Source organism: Elaeis guineensis, chromosome 10, assembly GCF_000442705.2.
Source record: "Elaeis guineensis isolate ETL-2024a chromosome 10, EG11, whole genome shotgun sequence".
Lineage (NCBI taxonomy): Eukaryota > Viridiplantae > Streptophyta > Magnoliopsida > Arecales > Arecaceae > Elaeis > Elaeis guineensis.
In genome coordinates this window covers 5,628,920-5,652,047 of record NC_026002.2, presented here as the reverse complement: position 1 = coordinate 5,652,047, position 23,128 = coordinate 5,628,920, and the positions used below count along the sequence as shown (strand labels likewise).

The 23,128-nt window shown below is 37.8% G+C and overlaps 2 protein-coding genes across 14 annotated transcripts; both read right to left on the bottom strand.

The window, feature by feature from the left end:
- Positions 1–475: 475 nt before the first annotated feature.
- LOC105053106 (uncharacterized) lies at positions 476–1,258 on the bottom strand. The gene has a single exon (XM_010934134.4). It carries the CDS (start codon positions 1,241–1,243, stop codon positions 701–703), a length of 543 nt encoding a protein of 180 aa, XP_010932436.2. The 5' UTR covers positions 1,244–1,258; the 3' UTR covers positions 476–700.
- Positions 1,259–3,530: 2,272 nt separating this feature from the next.
- Positions 3,531–21,136, bottom strand: LOC105053107 (uncharacterized). Of its 13 annotated transcripts, none has more exons than XM_010934136.4 (10): positions 20,785–21,134; positions 20,629–20,709; positions 20,374–20,515; positions 18,212–18,377; positions 13,111–13,169; positions 10,289–11,287; positions 5,074–5,205; positions 4,350–4,637; positions 4,142–4,198; positions 3,531–3,831 (listed from the first exon to the last, which is right to left on the bottom strand). In XM_010934136.4, the coding sequence occupies exons 3-10, from the start codon at positions 20,476–20,478 to the stop codon at positions 3,664–3,666; spliced, it is 1,974 nt and encodes a 657-aa protein (XP_010932438.1). In that variant the 5' UTR covers positions 20,479–20,515; positions 20,629–20,709; positions 20,785–21,134; the 3' UTR covers positions 3,531–3,663. The 13 variants fall into 13 exon arrangements, with proteins under 13 accessions (XP_010932438.1, XP_029122841.1, XP_010932439.1 ...); XM_029267008.2 differs by having other exon boundaries at positions 20,395–20,515; XM_010934137.4 differs by having other exon boundaries at positions 20,635–20,709.
- Between the last annotated feature and the right edge of the window lie 1,992 nt (positions 21,137–23,128).

Below are 23,128 nucleotides of genomic sequence, written 5' to 3'. Positions count from 1 at the left end.
CCATTTGGTATGCTCCCTTAAAAAAAAATCCACCATTTTGAAATCAAATTCAGATTAACTATCAAATTCATACCTCTTCAGGGTTTTTTCTTGTGTACCTCAAAATTGATGTTCCAGAGGTCTAGACCTCTTGATTTGCAGGTATGAGCTGGTTTCTTATGGAGCTACATCCACCATTCTTCTGACATAATCCTGCCCTTCTGCCTTGCCTAGCAACTTTCTCTATGCTTCGCAACCCAAATAATGTTGTGATGTTACCTGAAGAAAGCTTAAAATTCAGCGTTTTGCTGAAAAAAGATGGCCTGTCCCTAAATTTTCGATACTCCACTTTATTGCCATGTTTAATTATAAAATGTCACAGCTAATAAGCTTGAGCATGGCCTAGCTTCTCTATCTCCAGTACTTGTTCCCACCATTATTCTTGATACCATATCTCTTTAATTTTGACAGGAAATTAAAACAAACAAAAAACAGATAAAAGAAAGCTGTTTTAACTCACAGCAAAGAAATCTTTCCCACAAGATTCGAGTAATTAAGCTTGGAATTACCACTCACAAAGCAAATGACATGAAGTTACAATGACATGATCACCACCCCAAGATTGATGCAAGAACAAAAGGAGATCAAACAAACATCTATATATATATGTATATATATATATATATATATATATATATATATATATATATATATATAGCTTTCAAGTTCGCTTGACAGGATCGAAGTTGGCGACCGCAATAACCGCGCCGACAATAACGGCTAGCACGACTCCACCGGCGACAATGCTGAGAAGGAAGTTCTTAAGCGATGGCGAGATCCCCGGCTGGGCTGCCTCTGCCACCTCGGGGATCACCATGGCTGCAGCCAACGCCGCTGCAGTCAGCCCGGCGACAGCCTTCTCCTTCGCCGGCGATGATGATGATGCCCGGACCGCAAGGCCGCAGTGGGATCTCCTGAAACCAATGGTAGCCTTTGGTGAAGATCTCGTTGCATGGAAGGCATTGGAGCCTAAGAAGGCTCTTTTCTCAGTAATATTGATGCATGGCGACGGCATGGCCATGGACGTCGGTGCCATTGCAGCAGATGCCATTGAGAAGTGGTGGCTACTGGGAGGCGGGGTGGTGGACGAAGTGTTTGATTTCTGGGTGGTGGATTTAGCGTGGATAGAGAGAGGAGGGAGTGGAAGTAGCTTGAGATGGGAGATGAGAGGCCAGGAGATGCGTGTGAGATGCCAGGTCAGCATTTGAATCCTACGTGGAGGCTTCTGGTTGTGGGAGCAATAGGATAAGGTTATCTCTATGATTCTCTTGTCAGAATGGCTGGAAACCAGTGGTTGGACTTCTCCTGACGGAAAAATTAGCTACTGGATCTGATGCGAAGCACAAAAAACATGAAGTATATATATATATATATATATATTATAAAGGTCCATAGTATTCTTAAATTCACATGATAACATAGATTTTAGTAGCAAAAGTTCCGACTTTCTGAAAATTCTGTTTCTTAAAATTTTTGTTTTATTTCTTTTAAAAGAAGACAGACAGTCTATTTTTAACTTATGAAACACCTAGAGATTTTACTAATTTTTAGACTGTAAATTGTCTAAAAAAGACACTCGCGCTCTCTGATGAGCAACACCAAAGCCCCTAACTAGGGGTGTCAACTATTGAGTTTATAAAAATCATTAATGTGGATTTATCTGAAAACAAGTGTCAGGTGTTACTGTTATATACTACCCTCATCCCAACTTTGGCTAGCTTAAAGAAAATAAATATATTGGACCCTTTCAAATTTCCATGAAAGACCCTTAGATTCCAAAAATTTTAATTAACATCATAAAATTTATTTAGTGTAGCAATATGGTCCAACCATCTTTATTAGAATATAGGAATGCCGTCAATAACCCGATAAGCCCTGTCCCAAACCTTTGATCTTGATGGATCTCCACATCGCCACTTTCCCACCTCCATCAACCTCAACAAGTTCCCCCTTCCCCACTACGATATCCCCTCCTACCGCTACCCTCACAGCCCAAGTCCATCCTTTCCTACGCTACGATGCCTGCATCTTGATATGCAAGTTCCGTAGCAACTTTGCCCCTATCGCTGACTTCTTGACCAAGTTCTCCTCTTGTATAGGCTCTATGGCCACCTCAAGAAGTGATGGAACATGGAGCTAGATTGTGATTCTCCACCTTTTCCTCTCCTCATCGCCCTCTTCCTTTTCCGATTCTCGTTCGTGATTCCACTCATTATTTTCTGCCAAAATAAAAAAATTTTAATCTAATTAGCAAGAAGGATAATCCCCAAAAATAAAAAAACAATTGGATTTTTGCATGTCATAAATTATACTAGCCGCTGTTTAGTGAAGATGAACAGCTAGATTATATTATTATATTAAATTAATATAGTAGTATTAATTATAATACTTTAAAATTTTGATGTTTAAATATTACTAGTGAAATTTTTAAAGATTTAAAAACTTTCAAGGGAGAAGAAGAAACTGGCCCCTAATTCCAAAGATTTCCCAACGACACTACATCACCAGCGATCCATATACATCGGTGGTAAAGAATCTATATCATCATGTGTAAAATGATGGCAAAAATCTTGATAAATAGGCTAAAATCTTAATCATAACCATATTTCTCTCCAAAATAAATGATCTTCGTTCATGAGAGCCGCAATTTAAAAATTCATATTCAATACTCAATCTTCCAAATTAGTCAGGTAAATAAAAATCGATGGAATCCCCCATTGCTTTCTTTAGACATCAATAAATTGACCAGATCAGCAAACAGAATCAATTAAATAACTACCTTTCTATTACTTGTCTTAGACATCAATTGATCAATTAATTCAAATAAATTAGCTCAAACGAACCAGACTCAAACTATTGAGCTGAATCAGATCTTTAGATTAATCGATTGTACATATGAAATTTAATCGATTCAACCAATAACAATTATATGACTTAAAACTCAATTAACCTAATTCTAATCAACACTTGACTCGATTTGAACAATTGCTAAATCGATTTGGATCCATTATGATCAAATCAAAATCCTAAATATAATCTAATTACATGATCTAATTTTTGATCTACTCATGACCAAACATTCGTACACAAATACAAATTTTAGATTCTATAATCGCAAGCACAACAACTTGAAAATGTTAATGGATTATTCACAGCTTACTTATCAAATCAAAATAGATCACAGATTAACGATGTTAGCTATTGCTGTTGGTGGTATAATAATCCAGAGATTTTAGTGATATATATATCAGTCTTACATGGCCCACAGCAGAGAGACCTTAGTTCTAAACCTTCTCTTCTTCATTGTTTGCAATCCTATCAAACTCGAGGTGACTAATCAGAATTTTAAAACAAATACTGTTCTTGTAATTAAGCACACAATTATTTAAGTTTTAGGAGTAAAGCATGAAAGGAAGGATAAGCGTATGCTTCAAAAGTTTTTTCTCTTGCCTTTTTAACAAACCTGCAACTTTCTGGATCACTGCAAGAAGTGGAACAAAAAGAAATGCTCAAATTGCATGAAGAGAAGAGAACAGTGATGACTGCATACACCTAAAAATATTGTACAAAGGTGGCTACATGGTGTTTCTTCTTATTAGTGTAACAGTCTGCTAACATGGCTGGTCATAAAAATCCAGATCCTTTTTCCTGTACAATTCTCCCACCACGGCCAGTAATCTTGCTTGGACCAAGCTCAATACCAGTCTGTGAGTGCATCTCTGCCAGCTCCCTTACTCGTGATAGGATATTTGTTGGTATCGGGATCGAAGCGTGTTTTCTGGAGTTCTTGGCCTGCAGACACAAAAGAATAAGAAGCAAACCAACAACGTAAATATTTTTCTACATCCATTGTTCCCCACCTTCTGAGGGCAAAACTATAGGCTATAGCTTGAAGTCACCCATCAACCAACTACTATTAATGATTCCTCGCAATCTTGACCCTCCAAAGTTCTATGTACTTTGTCAGATCATAGAAATAGGGTTTAAGTTGACATTCTCATGAGGGACGAAAGCAACATGCATGAAATGCCAATTGGTTTAATTAAAAAGAATACGAGAGGAAACAAGAAAGAACAGAAGCCAAGGTTGCTGATGACCTCACCCCTTTGTCCGTGGGACCATGCGCCAAGCTTGCTCTCAGCAGGTTCCGCCATTTATCCTGAAAACAATAATCATCACAATCATGTTAACTACAGTATTGCACAATAAAGCGGATTTCATCTAATTTCAAATTGTGAGGAAGATAGCCTCATGAAATACCAAAAACTAGCATGTCTGAAGACATGGTATTGGCATGAGAATGAGCTTACCTTAAGATCAACAGAGGTGCGATAAGAGTAAGAGGCAAAGGCTAGCCGTCTGATCTCAGACCACCTACCAGCTCCATACCTAGCTACTCCATCAACTAACTTCAAAACCTCACCAAGAGTCCAGGCTCGATGATGCTTCCTTCTAACACCACCTTTCAATAGTGGCCGACTATCAGCATTATCATCTGTGTTATCTCCAGCTGCATCAAACTTTTCAAGCCTCAGATATTGCTCCTCATCACCGTTAATTGTTTCTACATCCCTTTTTCCTCTCTCATCAACAAAGTTCTGCAGCAAAAGATGTTGATTAGATGTTAAAACTAATAAGTAAATACTAAAACATGAATTGAAACATGAAAAATCTATGTACATCATTACATATCCTCTAATGCATCAGCATATGTCATAAACCACTTGTGCTACATAGACTAGATCATATAAGATTATATAAACTAATGAGAATCATATGATCAAGTTTCCTATGTACAAGAAAATCATCTCCATTGTTCATGCAAAAATACAGATACAGTATAATGGTTCTCCTTAACTCGAACAGGCATTTCAGCAACATTGCTAGAAACTATGTAAAGCCAAAAAAAATCTATCGAAAGAGACAAGTCACATAGGCATTATGAATGCACTGCTAGCAACTATATAAAAATCACAACATAAAGCAAGACTATCAAGAGAGAGAAGCCACATGGTGGGTTAACTATCATCCTACCCGCTGTGGAATATACATAGGTAGAGCTCTGGCTTTCCTTAATCTGCTTCCACTTTCAGTATTTTGTTGCATGGCAGGAATCCTCAGAGCTTTTCTTACCCGGTTGGATGCAATGCCACTAGGATGGTATTTCTGCCAATTGTGACAAACATTATAGAAAATAATGTTAGTTCCAGCCAGCCAGGGAGAGGAGGGAAAAAAAATGCTAATCATTATGTTAGATGTTTTTAAAGGGTAGATGACAAAAAAAACTAAGCCCCTACAAAGTCCATATGATCCAGATGAATTGTTAGGAGGATCATATTGACCCTCATTAGAGATGGGCAACGGACCAAGCCGCCCATGACACAACCTCGCTCGGCACAAGACGAGCCGTGCTAGACACGGCCCGTCAGCTACAGTGCTGTGCTGTGCCTGGCATGACCCATAAGAGAGGGACCGGATTGGGTTGGGGTTTTCTGACCCACGGCCCAGGCCCGGCACAGCCCATAAGGGCCTGGGCCGGCACAACCCGTGGGCCAGGCACGGCACGGCTAGCGTGCCAGGCACGGCCCGTCCCCCTTGAAACAAGCCGTGCCCATTTGGGTGTGGGGTGCAGGCATGGGGTGCGAGCGCAGCGGCCGAGAGAGGACGGAGGGGGTTCCTGGGGGGCGGGGGGGGTCGTCTGCGCCGCACCCGCCGTCCACCTCCAGCTCCACACGACCACCACACTCCCTCCCCTCCCCTGAGGCCCCGACGTCCATCCGCACCACAGCCGCCCCACCCCCCCTGGAACCCCCTCCACCCTCCCCTCCCTCTCCCCTCGCAAGGCACCCGCCGCAGCTATCCGCACCACAACCCCATCCCATCACCATCTGCGCCGCACCCACCGTCCGCCTCCGGCTCCGCGTGACAACCACCCTCCCTCCCCTCCCCTCGGGCCCCGACGTCCATCTGTGCCAAAGCCCCCCCCCCCCGAAACCCCCTCCACCCTTCCTCGGCCACTGCGCCTGCACCCCACACCCATAACGGACCAAAATGGACCATGCCTGGCACGGCCCATAACGACCAGAAACGAACTATGCCGTGGGCCGACCAGAAACGAACTATGCCGGGCACGGCCCGTTTGCAATTTTTTTTTAAAAAAAAAAAAGAGGCCCGCAGGCCAATGGGCCGTGCCAGGCACAACCCGCCACCCATCGAGCCTAGGGCTGTGTCGGGCTAGGGCCTGATGCTAATCGTGCCGTGCCTGGCACAGCCCGTTAGCCCGTTTAGTAACGGACAGTGCCAAGCACAGCCCGTTTAGCCTCAGGCCTGGTGGGCCTAGGCCGGGCCGAACCTGTTTAGCCTCAGGCCTGGTGGGCCTGGGCCGAGCCGTGCTAGGCACGGCTAGTGCCCTTCACCAATTCTTCATTTTATCATGCCATTGCTAAGGCTATAGTTTCTACTATGGTAATATCTTTACCAGCGTATATACGGTGCATGATGACATACTGTTACCAGTTGATATTATACCACATAATCTATAAATTCGAACAGGATCTGGATATACATCCATGTTTTTTGTGCAAATAACATATCACAAAATTACAAACCATATTTTCCCCTCAAATCCATCTTCATTACCAATGGCATCAAAAAACAACTAAATAAAATTGATTAAAGCAAAGTTAACCTGGATCAGAAGAAAATGACAAATTAAAGAGGAAACCATGGATTTGTGAAGTCTTCACTTCTTAGATAACCTCTTCTGGTAGAACTTTCCCATTTTTACTCATGCAAACATGTTTCCAAATAATGTCTTTTAAGATCCTTCAAAGATCATTAGTGGAAGGAACACAGGTGATTTAGATCACAAAACTATGTCATCCCTAATCATATCCAAAATGTTCAACAGGTCCTAAATCAGCCTACCTCTGTCCATTCAAATGGGTTGAAATTTTGATAAGTTATTGGATCACAAATGATCTACCAATTCAACAAAATAAACCTAAATTTCACATCAATAGAAACTATCCACAGTTAAGAGTAAAAGACTGAAAGGAAAAAAACGAACATATATGTACAAATATGCTTCGCTTTAGTTACTTTGATCATAGTTTTCAGCTTTTCATGAAATGGATGAAGCAATTACATGAACACGCACACTGCAGGAAAAAAGCATCAGATTAAATAGTCAGAAACTGTTGAAAACGAAAAACACTGTTTAAGAAATGAAGTTCCTCATAGGATTGAGGACAGTGTTTCAGGCTAGTTCTGCAAGGCAAGCTTGTATAGAGCTATAGCAAGTGACCAACAAGAAATCTTCCTCCTATACTAAATATGCAAGCCTTTTGGACATCAAGGAAGATGACTAAGATAACAAATCTAATGAAGGCGATGTCACACGAAAAATGGACCGACCTTCAAAAGGTGAAGCTAATTATCAGTTGCAGAAGGAATGTTGCATTACATGGTGAGTAAAGAATCATGTCTTCTCTTAGTGGCCTACATGTCTAGTGAATGAATAAAGGAATTTTCAACGAGTATAATTTCACAATCCAGTGTGTTAAGAGACTTCAATTCTCATGCAACCTAAGTGGCACCCAAAATAAAACCACCACTGGAAAATGTCACGGTCCTTTTAAACCAAAAACCACTACAACCTAACACCTACTTCTGAAGAGCTTATAACACTCACCTTTGTTCCACCAATTTTTGTGTTGTCGGTATTTCCTATTTCTAATCTTCTCCCTTCTCTTTCATATTCCTTTCCTGCCTGCTTCTAACCTTGCTCTCTTCAATGAAAAAATATAGACAACTTTTACCAGTCAAAGAAAAGCTTAAGTAGATAGAAACATGCCTGTCTGAGCTTTGATTGCATCCTTGTTATAGTTAAAGCCATTCCGCATCATGGTTGTTCATAACGATGGTTATAATGGTTTCAGGTAAGGTTTCAAGTACTGATGCCGGTGCGCCTGCCAGGCATCACCTGGGACAGCTGTGCTGGCACATGCACCACAGCATTTCGAAATTGTAAAATTTGTAATAAAAAAAAAAAAAATGAATTGATGCGCTTCCCCTAATTAAAAATATTTAAAGAGTAAGACTGATAGCTGTCATGCTGACCCATTCTGGGTGCCAGTACTAGACTATGCCAACTGGCACAGTCCAGCTTGGCTGGCCCTTGAAACCATCATCTCAGGATGCGCTTCCTTTCTGTTACAGCATGTATAGCAATTATGAAATGTAATGACCAGCATACATCATCATCATCAGTTTATCGCACATTATTTAATTTTTGTAATTCACTAAAGAAGATAAATAAACTGCATTACTGTCTTCATAGTTCATGGTACATACAGAAAATTGGTCTAAAAGATTAATCTGTAAACACTGGTTCTGTCGAATAATGTGGTTACTTTACAATACTACCAGATATTTCCACATTATAACACAGTGAAAATTATGTAAAAGCCTTTTATCAAAAATAATATGAAAACAGTTTTTGAAACTTTAAGCCAAATAACGGTGTGGTATAATGTTATCCCAATAGATAGCAATTTCAAAGCCAGAACATCATAACGCTAACACTGTTATAAAGTTTTTTTGGTAGATAGACTTACAAGGTTAAAACCTTGTTCTATATTGCATTACTGCCTACTCCAGAAGGCACCATTTGGCCATAGGCATGAGCCACTGAATATCATCAAAAAGTGAAACCTTGTAAGTCTATCTTTGTTCCACCAATTTTTGTGTTGTCAGTATTTCCTATTTCTAATCTTCTCCCTTCTCTTTCATATTCCTTTCCTGCCTGCTTCTAACCTTGCTCTCTTCAATGAAAAAATATAGACAACTTTTACCAGTCAAAGAAAAGCTTAAGTAGATAGAAACATGCCTGTCTGAGCTTTGATTGCATCCTTGTTATAGTTATAAAGCCATTCCGCATCATGGTTGTTCATAACGATGGTTATAATGGTTTCAGGTAAGGTTTCAAGTACTGATGCCGGTGCGCCTGCCAGGCATCACCCGGGACAGCTGTGCTGGCACATGCACCACACCATTTCGAAATTGTAAAATTTGTAAAAAAAAAAAAAAATGAATTGATGCGCTTCCCCTAATTAAAAATATTTAAAGAGTAAGACTGATAGCTGTCATGCTGACCCATTCTGGGTGCCAGCACTAGACTATGCCAACTGGCACAGTCCAGCTTGGCTGGCACTTGAAACCATCATCTCAGGATGCGCTTCCTTTCTGTTACAGCATGTATAGCAATTATGAAATGTAATGACCAGCATACATCATCATCATCAGTTTATCGCACATTATTTAATTTTTGTAATTCACTAAAGAAGATAAATAAACTGCATTACTGTCTTCATAGTTCATGGTACATACAGAAAATTGGTCTAAAAGATTAATCTGTAAACACTGGTTCTGTCAAATAATGTGGTTACTTTACAATGCTACCAGATATTTCCACATTATAACACAGTGAAAATTATCTAAAAGCCTTTTATCAAAAAATAATATGAAAACAGTTTTTGAAACTTTAAGCCAAATAACGGTGTGCTATAATGTTATCCCAATAGATAGCAATTTCAAAGCCAGAACATCATAACGCTAATACTGTTATAAAGTTTTTTTGGTAGATAGACTTGCAAGGTTAAAACCTTGTTCTATATTGCATTACTGCCTACTCCAGAAGGCACCATTTGGCCATAGGCATGAGCCACTGAATATCATCAAAAAGTGAAACCTTGTTCCTACAGGCAACTCCACTTATATTCTAACAGACACAACTGTAGAAAAGGATAAAATTAACGGTGATGAAGATGTAGTCAACTACATATGCAAAGAGGCTTTTTAGGAATTAGGGGTAACATAGGTTTCCATTATTCAAAATGAAAAAAATATAATTGTGTGTTTACACACAAGAACAAGAAACAAATTGAAGACAGATGATTAATGGCTGTGAAGCAAAAACAAAGGGGCATTGATAAATTGAGGGGATGGAAAGGAGGAAAAATCAATGATCCATGATTCCAATACATATGGTCTATGAATCACCTCAACAGCAGCATAAACTGTCAATGAACCAAGTCTTACATGTTATAAAAATAAAACTATGCTGATAAAGCATAAATAAATAACAATGCATCAATTACTGTCTATTTTATCCTGGACATGGCAATATGTTGCAATACTAGATATTATCAAAGCTTACTTGCCAAGCTTAAGTCAGTAGTTTATATACCATGAGAGTCGCAAGATTCTTCCTTGGGCGCCCTCTTCTCACCCTGGAGACAAATGGTACCTGAATACCAAGTCCTCCTAGAGAGTCCTGCCTGGTGGCAAAGCTTATGCCCTGGGAGCCAATATCATGAACCGGCCTGATCCGAGATTTTGGAGAGGACTGGCAATGTCCAGAATTTTTTACTGAAGATAACAATTTAGCAGTACACTCCCTGGTCTCAAATTCTGAAAGTTCTTCAATGTACCGCCTAGTAGGCTTCCTCACCCTTTTGCCAGCAAACTGTTCCATTTGAAGATTTTCATTCTTCTCATCATCCTCACAAAGAGGTTTTCTAAGTCGCTTGCTGTACACTTGCTGGTCTTCAGTTTGGTCAGTAGGGCTAGATGGTAAATTTTGGGAATTATTAATTGTCAGATCATTAACTGGATCCATGGACAAAGAACCAGCTTCAGTCTGAGATTTTTGCAACCTGGATGGCTCTTCTTTCATTTCCTTGTGAACTCTTTTATTATCTTTGATCACATAACTTGTAGTTGGAACATCACAGGAGTTAGTTAATCCCATTGCAATCCGTCGCTTAAGCCACAATTTGTCTTTGACAGAAGTCTGACGACCAAAGGTAGCTCTGAATGCTTCCTGAAGCTCTCTTATTGAAAGATTATCCAAACAAATCTCCCTTTTTAGAATAGAAAAATCAGGCTTTGAGCTAGTGCATTCAGAAACTGAAGATCTACTCATGACTACCTCATTTGCAGGTCCTAAGCATGCTTCTGCACTTCCTAATTGAGCACTGCAGCTGCCATTTATTACCATAGAAGAAGGAGCAGTTTCCATGGAAGTATTCTCAGGTTGGAGCTTGTCATTGCAGGCTTGTGTCTCATTACAACCGTCAGAAGTCTGACAATTTACATCCATGCACTTGGTAGAATGATTTAGAGATTCAGACGATAACCGCAACCTCTCTTCCTGTTTAACCTTTTGCAACATCACCTCTATATACTACAAGATAGAATTTAAACAAAAAAGATAAAATGGAAAGGAAAAAATATGGACTCACAAACAAGACATTACATAGTGAAAACAGAAGCCATTTTCAAGTTCACAAAAAACTATATACAAATAAATTGTAAAGGATGATGATCTATCAACCATATGATAACTGTAGCAAGTACATGTGCAGTTGTCAAATGCAATTAAAACTAAAGCGTCTGGTTCATGCTCCGACAAGTGATAGAAGATCAGTTGACAATTATGATTATCTTAGTTCATCATCATTATTCTCTTTTGCAGCATGGCACAAACACCAGCGAAAACAAAATTTACTGGATGAAAGATCTCCGCGCAGCTAGTCGAGTTATTAAAAGAATACAAGGTATTTTACAGCTCATTTCTAATAGCCATTGACATTTGCTAATGCAGTGAGTACAACAATGAACCGATCAATCTTTTCTGGAGATGCCTCAACTATTATTGGTGCCAACATTACCTGGCGTTACTTATATTAACACTAACTACTATGTCAAGGCGTACTGGAAACATCTGCAAAGAATACTAATTTTGTGGGTTTTTTTGACTTTGTAGTTTTGATTCGTCTTCAAATTGATGCATTTTATATGCAGAAATGGAGTCGATACAAAGTTATATCAAGCTTTACTGTGTCAGCAGAATGTCATATGGGTCAAAACCATGCAATATGATCAGGCGCATGGACGGTTGTGAAGCAGATTCCAGTGAATGGGTCAAGTACCCATCACACATCTAAACTACACCTGACCCATTTAATATTTACTTTACTCTTTCAATTCCCTCTCTCCTGATCCCTCTCACCTATTCCTAAATGGTAAAACCCAGTAATCAACTTAATGGTGCCCAGGTAGTGTTTGCTGGTGAATGGTTAGTGGCGAGAAGGGGTAATAATGATGGGCAAACAGCAGTGGAGGTTTCATGGTGAGGAGGCTGTGAGGGGGAGGTGAATGGAGAAGGCAAATAGCAGAACCATGAGTGGTGGTGAGGACTGTGACCTGGCGAAGAAGCAGCAAAAGGTGAAGGGCAACCAATCACTGGCAAATTGAGCTTAGGTTCGTCACTAGCCTAAACAATGTCTGTCCCTCAGAGACTACAATGTGTATCAACAGACCGGTTTGAAGCTATGGTGATTAAACTTAGAGTATTGATGATTAGACAAATTATGTTTATTGAATAGTCAATTTAATTTTTAGATCTTACCAATTCAATCATCTCTCAGAAATACAATGCTGCAAATCAATGCAGTCAACATAAACAAAAGAAAAGTCTTTGCTAATACTGATTTTCTTCTTGTAATGTTTGTATCTTCATCCAAAATAACCTCTTTGAGTCATATATAATCAATACTAATTGGCTTCTATATTGATGTAGTTACAGGAAAGCCAGTTTCCTCTAATGCAAAATTGGACGTCCTATAGGGTTGAGACATGCAAGTGGTTCACCTAATATGCAAATCCTACCACAAAAAACCATGCAACTATATAGCAGCAAAAGACATGTCCATATATCTGTATTTGCAATATCCAACCAAACACTAAAAGAAATAGTTTTCACTAAATCAAGAGACCAGAAAGCCAAAAGGTTTTACCATAACTGGAAACTACACTAGTTTGAAGTTGAACCTATCTGCATGGTCTTCTACTAATATCAACCAAGATTTCAATGGGGAGGGAGGGTGATATGGAAATTGGAGCTATACGGTGATATGATGCCCAATGACATAATCAGAAAACAGTTAAACAATTCACTCATAATATTAAAAAAATGCATAATGCATACCAAGTGTGAAAACGCACCTCAAGCCTAGCATTCAACCTTTGTGAATCAGCTTCAGCATTTTCGGATTGTGAAAGTCCTGACACATACAGCTTAATAAGATGTGAGCTTCCATAAAGAAGCTACCAAAAAGTGCCAAGCAGAAATTCAAGAGTAACGTGAACAGATAGCAGGCATTTTAGTTTCTAATAGTGAATAACAAAATTCAACTTTCATAAAAAAATGTACAAAGTAATTTACAACAGAATCCAATATGAATGAAAACCATTAGCTTATATGAACACAGATATGCATAAATGAAAGCTAATTGTTTGCCCAGCTGCTCTATATATTATGACAGTTATAGCTACATGGGTAGATTTTAGTCTCCATTAAGAACCGACTCATCTAGCTACCATCTTAATGGAGCTTGAGGTATGTACAATTCTGCAAATTTAAAATCTGGTCCCTAAGCATAACAAAAATGAAGAAATTTAGGGAGCAACTATTATTAATTTTTATTAGCTGCTCTCTCTTGGGGTTAGAAAAAAATGAGGACAGACCATGTTTGGTGACCACTGCTTCCCTTGGCTTACAGACTGGTCTAGGATCAACTGTGTAAACTTGGTAATGTTTTCATATCCCAATGCAAGTCTAGAAATGCAGCATGGTGGAATGCAATGAAGTTAATCTAATGGAAAATATGTGAACCTGCTGTGACCTGACAATTTGTCCAATTTGTTCTTCAATGCAGATTACCTTTTGACTCTCTAGAATCAAGCTACAAGATTTCAAAGAGCACCGAATGAAGGCTTATCACCAGTACTATCTTATCTATCAGCATTATCAGTTTCAAAAGCTCCAATTAAAATGAGATAAATATTATTTAAGATGTCAACCATGTGAAAATTGAACTGGAGATCACGATTGAGTTACTCATCCTATAAAAGCAGGAATAATTTGCAGCTCTTCTGGACATTAGAGCTGTTGCAGCATCAGACAATTCTCTCCTGGTTTTGAAAATCAGGGCTGCAGTGATGAAATCTAACCAAGAAGGTGCTACCGTGCTAGTAACGGTACTACTGCACCCTATTGGTTCTGAATTTCCTGTTTCATGGTTTTACTTAATTGGTTACACAACCTTTACAGCCACGATCCTCTGATTCTTGCAGCCCCTTAACATGGTTAACTTATTGGGAAACCAAATCATATTCAGCCAGAGACCAAATCGATAAAATGGTGAATACACATGAGCAACTTGATGTTCATTAGGATTCAGCATGCGAATAAACATGCACTTGTGCTCATGCAAACACACATGCGTGCACATGCGCACACCCACATATAGGCATACATTCAACGAAAATAGACAGTAAAAGAGAGACAATAGTTTAACACGATCAAGAGGTAAATAGTGAAAAAAAAAATCAAGAAAAAAAAATATGTAAATTTAAAACTATGTAGAACAGCAACAACGGATAATTCTTCACTGGATTTGCTGTGCGACTCACACATAAGTTTTAAAAACTCAATATATTAGATGCTGGTATTTTTTTGTAAAACTTCAACTTTCTATTACATTTGAATGCAACTGAACCTTTAACAAATTTTGGGAATGCATAAGTGGATAGCATTAGACTAAATTGGTCTGAATCAGAAGTTTCACGTAACTTCCTCCCTGCATTGTTCATGAGTTGATTTATGTAATGATTTAACTTGATTAAATTCAAACTACTTTTTCTAACCATTGTGTTTGCAATCTCTCTCTAAAAAGAAGATACAATGAAAAGGCAAATGAATGCGAAACATTACAAATATATCATCTTTAAGAAACAACAGAGGTTCCATTGGAATCTCTCTCTAGAAAGGAGATACAAGAAAAAGACAAATGAATACAAAAAAAGTTCCATCAGAACCTATAGTATTAAAATAAGATATGCATAAACCTTGAAAGAAAATCTGCATAGAAGCTTAGTAAACGAAGTACTTTTTAACTCCTATTGACTATAAAATTCTAAAAAGGAAGGCATTATGAGCATGGGTGAGACCATGTCCAGTGCATAATGAAAATTTGTTCTATTTTACATTACAGGACCTTGAGCCCCAACAAGATTCATTATCCTTATGAATAGGACAATAAATTCCTATCCTGGATTAAAAAAACCTATATAAAATTATATATAAAACACTCGAAGGTGTGATACCGCACAAAATCAAATCAATCAACCACTAGTCAGCAAGACAAATTTTCCTAAGAGTGAATAGAAATAATGTTCCAGACAGTTTAGGCACTGGTATTAAACAGTCAAAAAAGCCTAAAAAAGGCATCCAGTGCGCAAGACTTCTGCCAATATGGGACCTAGGGAGGTCAGGTATACAGAGCCTTACCCCAGGTGTAGAAAGGTTGTTTTCATGTTTCAAACCCATTAACACCCAAGTAACAACGGAGCAACCTTACCGTTGCACCAAAGCTCGCCCTCTACCTGTCAGAAAAGGCTGATAACAAAAATCTTGTAGGCCATCATTAAACCACAAAAAGAGGAGAAAAAAATTAATTGAACAAAATGTATGAACCATGGACCAAACCAACTTCTAATCTTGAAGAGTAGCAGATCGTACGCAGTATTTTCAACTATTGGCATACAAAGTAGCACATCCTTTTTTGCTTTAATTTTATCTATACTCTGATTTAAAAGACTGTGTTGAGTATGCAAGTGGTCAAGGGACCACACAATGCATAAATAATATGTGGACAGCACAGGAGCATGGATGTGCAGTTACTAAAACATTAAATACAATAAAAATAATAATAATAGAAATATTTTATTGTATAAATAATAGCCATATTAATAACAATAGCAACTAACAATTATTGCTTACTACTTAGTAGTACCTAACAGCAATAGTTATAACAAAATTAATATATTAACATTATTAATACCCGTATCAAGCTTGCCTAAACTCATATCCAACCAAACCATCAATTTGAACCCACTCCATCCACACAGGCCCACATAAGAGTAGGCTACAGTATGATGCCAAAATGCTAAGCCAACCATATAAGCAGCCGCATGATGCGAAGAGGACCAACTTTTCAACCCCATATGCGGTGTGACGGCATATAGTTTAGGGAATGCATCCCAGCCACATATGTGGCCACATCCACCACATCTTAGAACACCACCTATAGATAGACTTCTGATTGAAGCTCCCATCTCTCCCAAGTCATAGCTCATCAGTCTTGAGGAAAAAATTAATCTAATATGAAAATAGAATAATATTGCTCATGTCCCTGCATCCCCCCCCCTCCCCCCCCCCCCCCCCCCCACCCCCAACAAAAGAAAAAAAATCCAAAAGTAATAAATTCTTGATAGAAATAGCGCATTAAGATACTTAAACCAATCAACCTTGACTAGTAATTAAGGTTTCTTATTCAAATGTTTAGTAAATTAAAGTCAGAGAACATTCAGATGTTGCTTTGTGAGGTGAGAGCAATATCCAAATGTATTGAGTATGAGAAAATGCTTTTGAAATTTCAAGCAGCTCATCATTTGACTTCCAGAATATATCGGATAATTGCTCTCTTAAAATTTTATGGATAAAAGTGTTACCAAATGAAAGGGGTCAGGGAGAGATCCATGAGTTTACAATGTAGATATATGATAACTGAACCTTCAATGACTTGAAATAAACAAGTATCTGATCTGAATGAGTAAAAGGGTTTGTCACATTTAAAGCAAACTTATGGGCTGTTTTTGAGGATTGTCCATTAATTGACTATATTAAGACAATTGCCACAGAAATGAAATTAGAAAATGGTATATCCAAACTACACAACAAATTTCGTGTAATTTTTCAAAATTTATTCCTTTTTGGAGCAGATGATGCAGCATAATACAAACAGTGTTTCAGAACATAATGCTTAAGAACAAAGGAAAAAAGTTATTCATTATAAGCACATGCCACACACTTCATAATGGGGAAGAGGAAGGAAGTATAATGATGGAGAATGTAGCAAGAGAGGAAATAACCAAAGCAACATGAAATGAACTCTACATCTTTGCATCCAGAGTAGCCAGAACGCTAAATCTAGTTTATCAAGATTCCAGCATCTCTGAAGTATTGCTTTTGTTCCAATCTGCACCAACTTCATAATACTTTCAGCCCCCCATTAATTTTTTTGTAATTTCCTATTAGTAGCACATTCTATCCTAGTCTAATCAAGATCACACCATTGACTGTTAGTTATCACATTTGCTTCTGAAAAAAATGCAACCATGCATAAGTACATCCAAATATAAAATTAATCCTGGCCTAGTAACTGATTTCCCTTTTTAGGCACTCCTCTCGCTTGTCAGGTTCATGCTTAACATTTTTTCTGAAATCACTGCCTGCTGCTCCAGCAACTGCACCCAGTTTGGCAACCAAGCCTTGTGCCATTATATAAATGGTATCAGTTAAACAGACACCATTCTTATCAGACGAAATAACAATAAAAATTGACAGCAATAACAATAATGATGATGATGATTTAATGCTGATGCTTAGACTAAATTGCAGAATGCACTCCTGGCCTCTCATTCATAAAAGTACTGTTGGCATGAAAAACATACATGAATTTCCGTACTTATTCTTCGTAAACAATTCCTCCCTACAAATCAAAGTGAGAACAAATGAAATCAAAATGCCACAAAGAAGCAAAAGATATAATAAATGCCTAATTATCTACCAAAAAGAGTAAAGAGATAATATGGCTATCTATTTCTAACTCCAGCCATTTATTCCAGTTCAAAGTAACCCAAAATAAAATGAAGGGGAGAAAACTGCATGGTTTCCAAAAGAAATTGAAGCTGAACTAGCATCATAAAATGGCCTATGCATGAGAGACAGGCAATTTGGCATGCCAAAGGAAGAAGGCATCTGGGAAATACTTAAAAAGAACAAAGTAACCAGCAAAAATGTGACTTTTAACAGCACAATAACTATAGTCAGATCAATAAGACAAGAACAACCAAACAAGAGTATGCACCAAAAATATATGCTAAAATACATGCATTGTAACTTGCAAGTGCATGAAGTTCTCTGGTACATGGTTAAGAGAAAAGTGTAAAAACTAGAAAAGCGAGAAACAACACTCATTACCTTCAAAGTCAGACTTTTTGGAGGGCAACCTTTCATTAGAAACGCATCCATCAAAATGTCTTGTAGGTTCATCTGAAGCAAGTCCACTCTTATCTTCCTCAAGCAGATGCTCAACCTCCATAACCTCATCATCTGTAGCAGGAACTAACCTTCCGTCGCCTTCAACCTGAGAATAAAACTAGCTAGAACTTCAAAAATCAAGATTATCTTGTCCACATGCATATTTATGAATAGTGGTTGGATATGTACCTTAATGAGTAGATTCACAAGCATGTCTATGATTAAAAAAAAGAAAGAAGTTTTTGAGGATTAACAATGCTAATTGAAAATCAGAAGAATAAGAAAGGACGTCAGTGTAGGATCTTCAGTTCAATTATCAAGATGATTGTAGATGAAACATGAAACTAGCTGAAGACTGATCACTGTACTAGCAATGAGAGAGACAACTCGAACAGAACAAAAAAGTCAGATGCTTGTTACACCCTTCTTGATATCTTTCCTTTTATTTTTGCCACTGCATGGCACATAATCCTTCCTCTGTTCTTTCCCTGTCATGATCTTAAGTTTCATCAGAACTAGTTTAATTTTCAGCCAAAACCCAATCCACAACTAGGTTGCTTTAGGAGTTTTGGCCAAAACTGATTATGAAGCCAAATTTAATAATATAAATAGTTTGTTCTTTTAAGTGTTTGAGGAGCATTTTCTCCTTCTTAACTTGAATTTTGCAAGTTTTGAACAATTTTTGAAGCAACATGATGTTGGGTTCTCAACATTTTGAGAGGAAGAGTAAATTCTTTGACAAAGTTTTGGCTATTCTAGAGATTGAATTTCATTAGACAATTGCACAAATATATGTTGGATAGCTAATGTTATAGTACAGTCTAAAATAACTTTTTTTAATCACTTCATTCCAAAATTCAATCTTTTGATGGTTTCATCAGAAAATTATTGAAACAATACTGGTAAAGCCACAGGCAATATGACATATTCAATGGTCCTTAATTTATTATCCATGACTGATTTTACGTTTCTTCTGTTTTTCTTTTCTCTTAGACTTACTTGCATTTTGGTAATTCTTTCACAATCTTCAGCTAGAACTACCTAATCGAGAGAAAAACAGCCAAAACAACCAAAACTACCTAAATGAAAACTAATTCAATTCAGCTCAAACCAGAAAATAAAGCTGAGCTTTCGAACCTTTCTCCTAATCCGTACCTTCTTCACCTTAACACAACACATAAGAGAACAAAAACCCAGTAGATTAATTATTTGCTCAAATGGCTATTACCACTGAGTGATCCTAAAAACAATATTTCATCTATTTCACTTCATCCAATAATAATTTTGTCTGCCACATCCTTGTAAGCTCCTTGGATAATCTTCTCCACCTTTGCACCTCTAACATCCTCGAAATACTGAAAGATAATTACCATGCCCCATCAGAATTTTGATTGCAATAATGAAGAGCATCACAACAACCATACAACAGTCTCTATAATTGCCACATTCATGTCTTTTTTTTTTTGTTCCCCTTAAAAAGACGTCAAATTGCATATGTGACAATAATTACATCAGTCTGCAAATTTGCATGCATCTTCAACAACCATCTCCATTGTGTTTTCTCTTGTTCATAACATGAGACAGAGTCACTACACTCCAAATGGAAACCTGTAGCATAGGAAACATGAATTACAGTTTCTCTGAAGTGAAGGCAACTACATGAGAGTCATTTGCTAATAAATATGAAATTACAGGATTTCTTTGACTTACTATTCAAGGAAAAAGAGGCTCCAAAAGGTGAATGCGAACTAAATAAGTGATAGGATAAATCCACACATTCCTAAGTTGACCGTGAATAAGCTTGAAATATGAAGAGAACCTTATATGTCGATATTCGACTTCCAAAACACAGTTTCATTAATAAATTTCTAAAATTTAGCCAAACACGGGATGTAGCTCAGAGGCCATAATTCAATAAGCCACAAAATAAATTCCAAATATGCACCTCTAATAATCTCTTAAATTATTCAATTCCAACATCTGTGATTCCAAAATTGCTATCTGATTTCGTTAAATTGATGCTATAAGTAAACTACATCCACATAAAGACTCAGTAAGCCATTCTCAAATGATTTTAAAAAAAATGCAATGCAAACAAATACCCTAACAAGTTGGTAAACCACCGGGTCGGAAGCACCGATATTTCGAAAATCACTCTCTTCATTGTCTTTTCCCTCATCAACCTGTGTGTCAACAACTGTTCCCATGGAAAACTCCACCTCAGGCAATTCAAACGAACAACTACTGCACACCAAAGAAGGAAAGCATCAATGACTTCATTTACGAAAAGGAAAGAAAAGAAATGAGAATTTCTCAAGGATACACCAAATTAGTTTCACTAAGTGCAAGAACCAAACCCTAACTTCCAATTCTCTTTTCAATTCACCGCCAAATCCGATCAAATTCTACCAGCAACTCGCCAAGCTCGAATTCAGTATCTCAAGAAGTAAATTACCATCAATTCACCAAAAATTCGTGGAAAATAACGATTCAAGATGATTCCTTGAACTCACCATAGAACTGAGAACAGATCACTGAGGCGATCTCCTCGGCATTGCCTCCAATAATTCGAGAATCAAAGAAGAGGAAAGCAGCGTTTTCGAAAGGGGGACAAAGATGGAGAAAAGAAATGGACGCCGAGAGAGAGAATTGGGGATTCGAATCGAGCGGATAGAGACGGAAGAAAGAGAGGGCGAGTGGAGAGCTCATTCGAAGAGGAGAAGGGAGACGAGATGAGGACCTCGTGAAGACCACCAATTTAACGGTGATGGTGCCCCGGTGCGGGATTTGGACGGCCGGTGATGATAAGGAGTTTTAAAGAGCGCTCCTCGGGCAGGCAAGGAGTGTCGCAGGCCCCTTCTGAAAAGGGAGAGGATTTATTGGAGCAGAAATGAAGGTGATGGAATTGGGTGACGGATTTGGCCATTTCGGACATAACAAGCTTGTCGGCGCTCCCATATAGAGTTCTATGCGGGGGTTGGATCTGCCATTGAGGTTGATTGTGAAATGATCTGAAGCCGCTCATCAATGACACAATTCTAAGATCTGCAATTTTGCACAAATCAGAACAGGTCCCCATAAAACTTCCCATGAGACTAGAAAATAGAGAATCTCCTGTACGTCGAAATAGGACCATCCCATTATCATCTCATCATTCCAATCAAAACGCTTTGGACATATCTTATCTTAAGTGTTGGGGTGAAGTGGAACAATAATGCATCCCATTTAATGAAAAAATCAAGATGATCTTATATCATGGGATTTAAAATTTTTATTCAAATACAAATGATATGCTATGAATAAATTATTTTATTTTTTTAATAAAATAATATTCATAAATTTATTAAGCAAATGAATAAAAAGAGAATATAACGTATCAGTATATCTTTTCTTCAAAAAAATACATATCAACGAAAACTCAAAAGATTACAAACAATAATTCTCTATCTGGCTACAAATCATGATCTTTATCAGCAATCAATATATAAAGCTGTTGTTTTGATCTACCAACCAGCACCATCGTAATAGTGAAGATCCAAACATATCTTTACATTCAAATTATCCATAACATGACAATCATTGCTAGGAACCAAGCAACCCTTGCCTTTTACAAATATAATCTATGCTCCATCAGGGCCAAAGATTGTCTAGGCTCGAGTTCTTCCATTTGGCTCTAACGATCTTGAACGGCTCCAGCCGCAAACTGTCAAGCAAAATGATATTGAAAAATACATGCATGATAGTTTCCTCCAATATATCCAAAAAAAAATCTTTATCTCAACATGGATGCTCCTTCTTACTATATTGTTCTTTATGAGCGATCGATTTCGAGCAATCGTATGCAATTATTTATCTTTAGAGGTGTTTTATCAGCTTAGATCAGTGGGCATGATGTTTCTTTTCGTAGATGAATATATAAATAGATTTAGAGTTTGTTTGGATGTCTAAGCCCAAAATTCCATAAGATTTGCGAGTTGAACCAATATAATCATAAAAAATATTGAATTAGAGGCTGGACTAAGCCTATATCCACAACCTCTAAGACTATCTTTTATATGAGTTGGCTCGAATCCCATAGAGATAAAAAATATCATGCTAAGATCATTTTTTTCTCCTTATAGGATTGAACTAATCCACTTCAAAGGCTCTTAAGTATTGGGAATATAAGTCTAACTCAAACTTCTTTTTTCTAGTTATACTAGTCCAAACCCATGAATCCTGTGAGATTCTAGGTATGGATATCCAAACAAGCCCTTGAAAGGAAACTTTTCTAAAGAGCTAATTTTCTAGATGGGTTCATTTTTATCCTAAACAATATAAATATCCTTTAATAGCTAATAGAGATTGCATGCATCTTCCAAAACTCAATATATTACAAATGACTCTAAAACCAGTTGCCAAGATCGACCTGCTCAACATTCCACTATTTTAGAATCCTTATCAAAAAAAGCTGAATAGGGCCATGACAATATCCTTAAAATTGGGTTCTTAATCATTTATTGATCCAGAAACAAACTTTCAAGCCATTGCCTCTCTCAAGACAATTACACATCCAAAAAAAATATAGACCTCTCTTCATAATTAAGAGCCTTTAGATATATTAGTTTCGAAAACGAAAATTACCGCGACTGATACACCTTAGGATAAATCATCCATCGTGGCACTGATGATCCAGTGATAGTCCGACACATGTTCTTAGTAGAAGGTGACGGAGTGATCATCCAGCCTCTGCCATCTAATCCTTTATGATCATGCTGAAGGAGTTTCAAAGTCTTTTACCGCAAGATGACAAGCAGCTTGTTCGCTCACTACTCTACTTCCTCTTTCACCAAATTAGATTCATGATCTCAATAATCT

Excerpts from the sequence above, each read along its gene's own strand:
- LOC105053106 (XM_010934134.4), bottom strand. The coding sequence starts at position 1,243 with ATGCTGACCTGGCATCTCACACGCATCTCCTGGCCTCTCATCTCCCAT.
- LOC105053107 (XM_010934136.4), bottom strand. The coding sequence starts at position 20,478 with ATGGGAACAGTTGTTGACACACAGGTTGATGAGGGAAAAGACAATGAA. Across the intron at positions 18,378-20,373 it reads TGGTTTACCAACTTGTTAGG|GTTGAAGGCGACGGAAGGTT; the intron begins GTATTTGTTTGC and ends TTTTATTCTCAG. Across the intron at positions 13,170-18,211 it reads CAAAAAGTCTGACTTTGAAG|GACTTTCACAATCCGAAAAT; the intron begins GTAATGAGTGTT and ends TGTATGTGTCAG.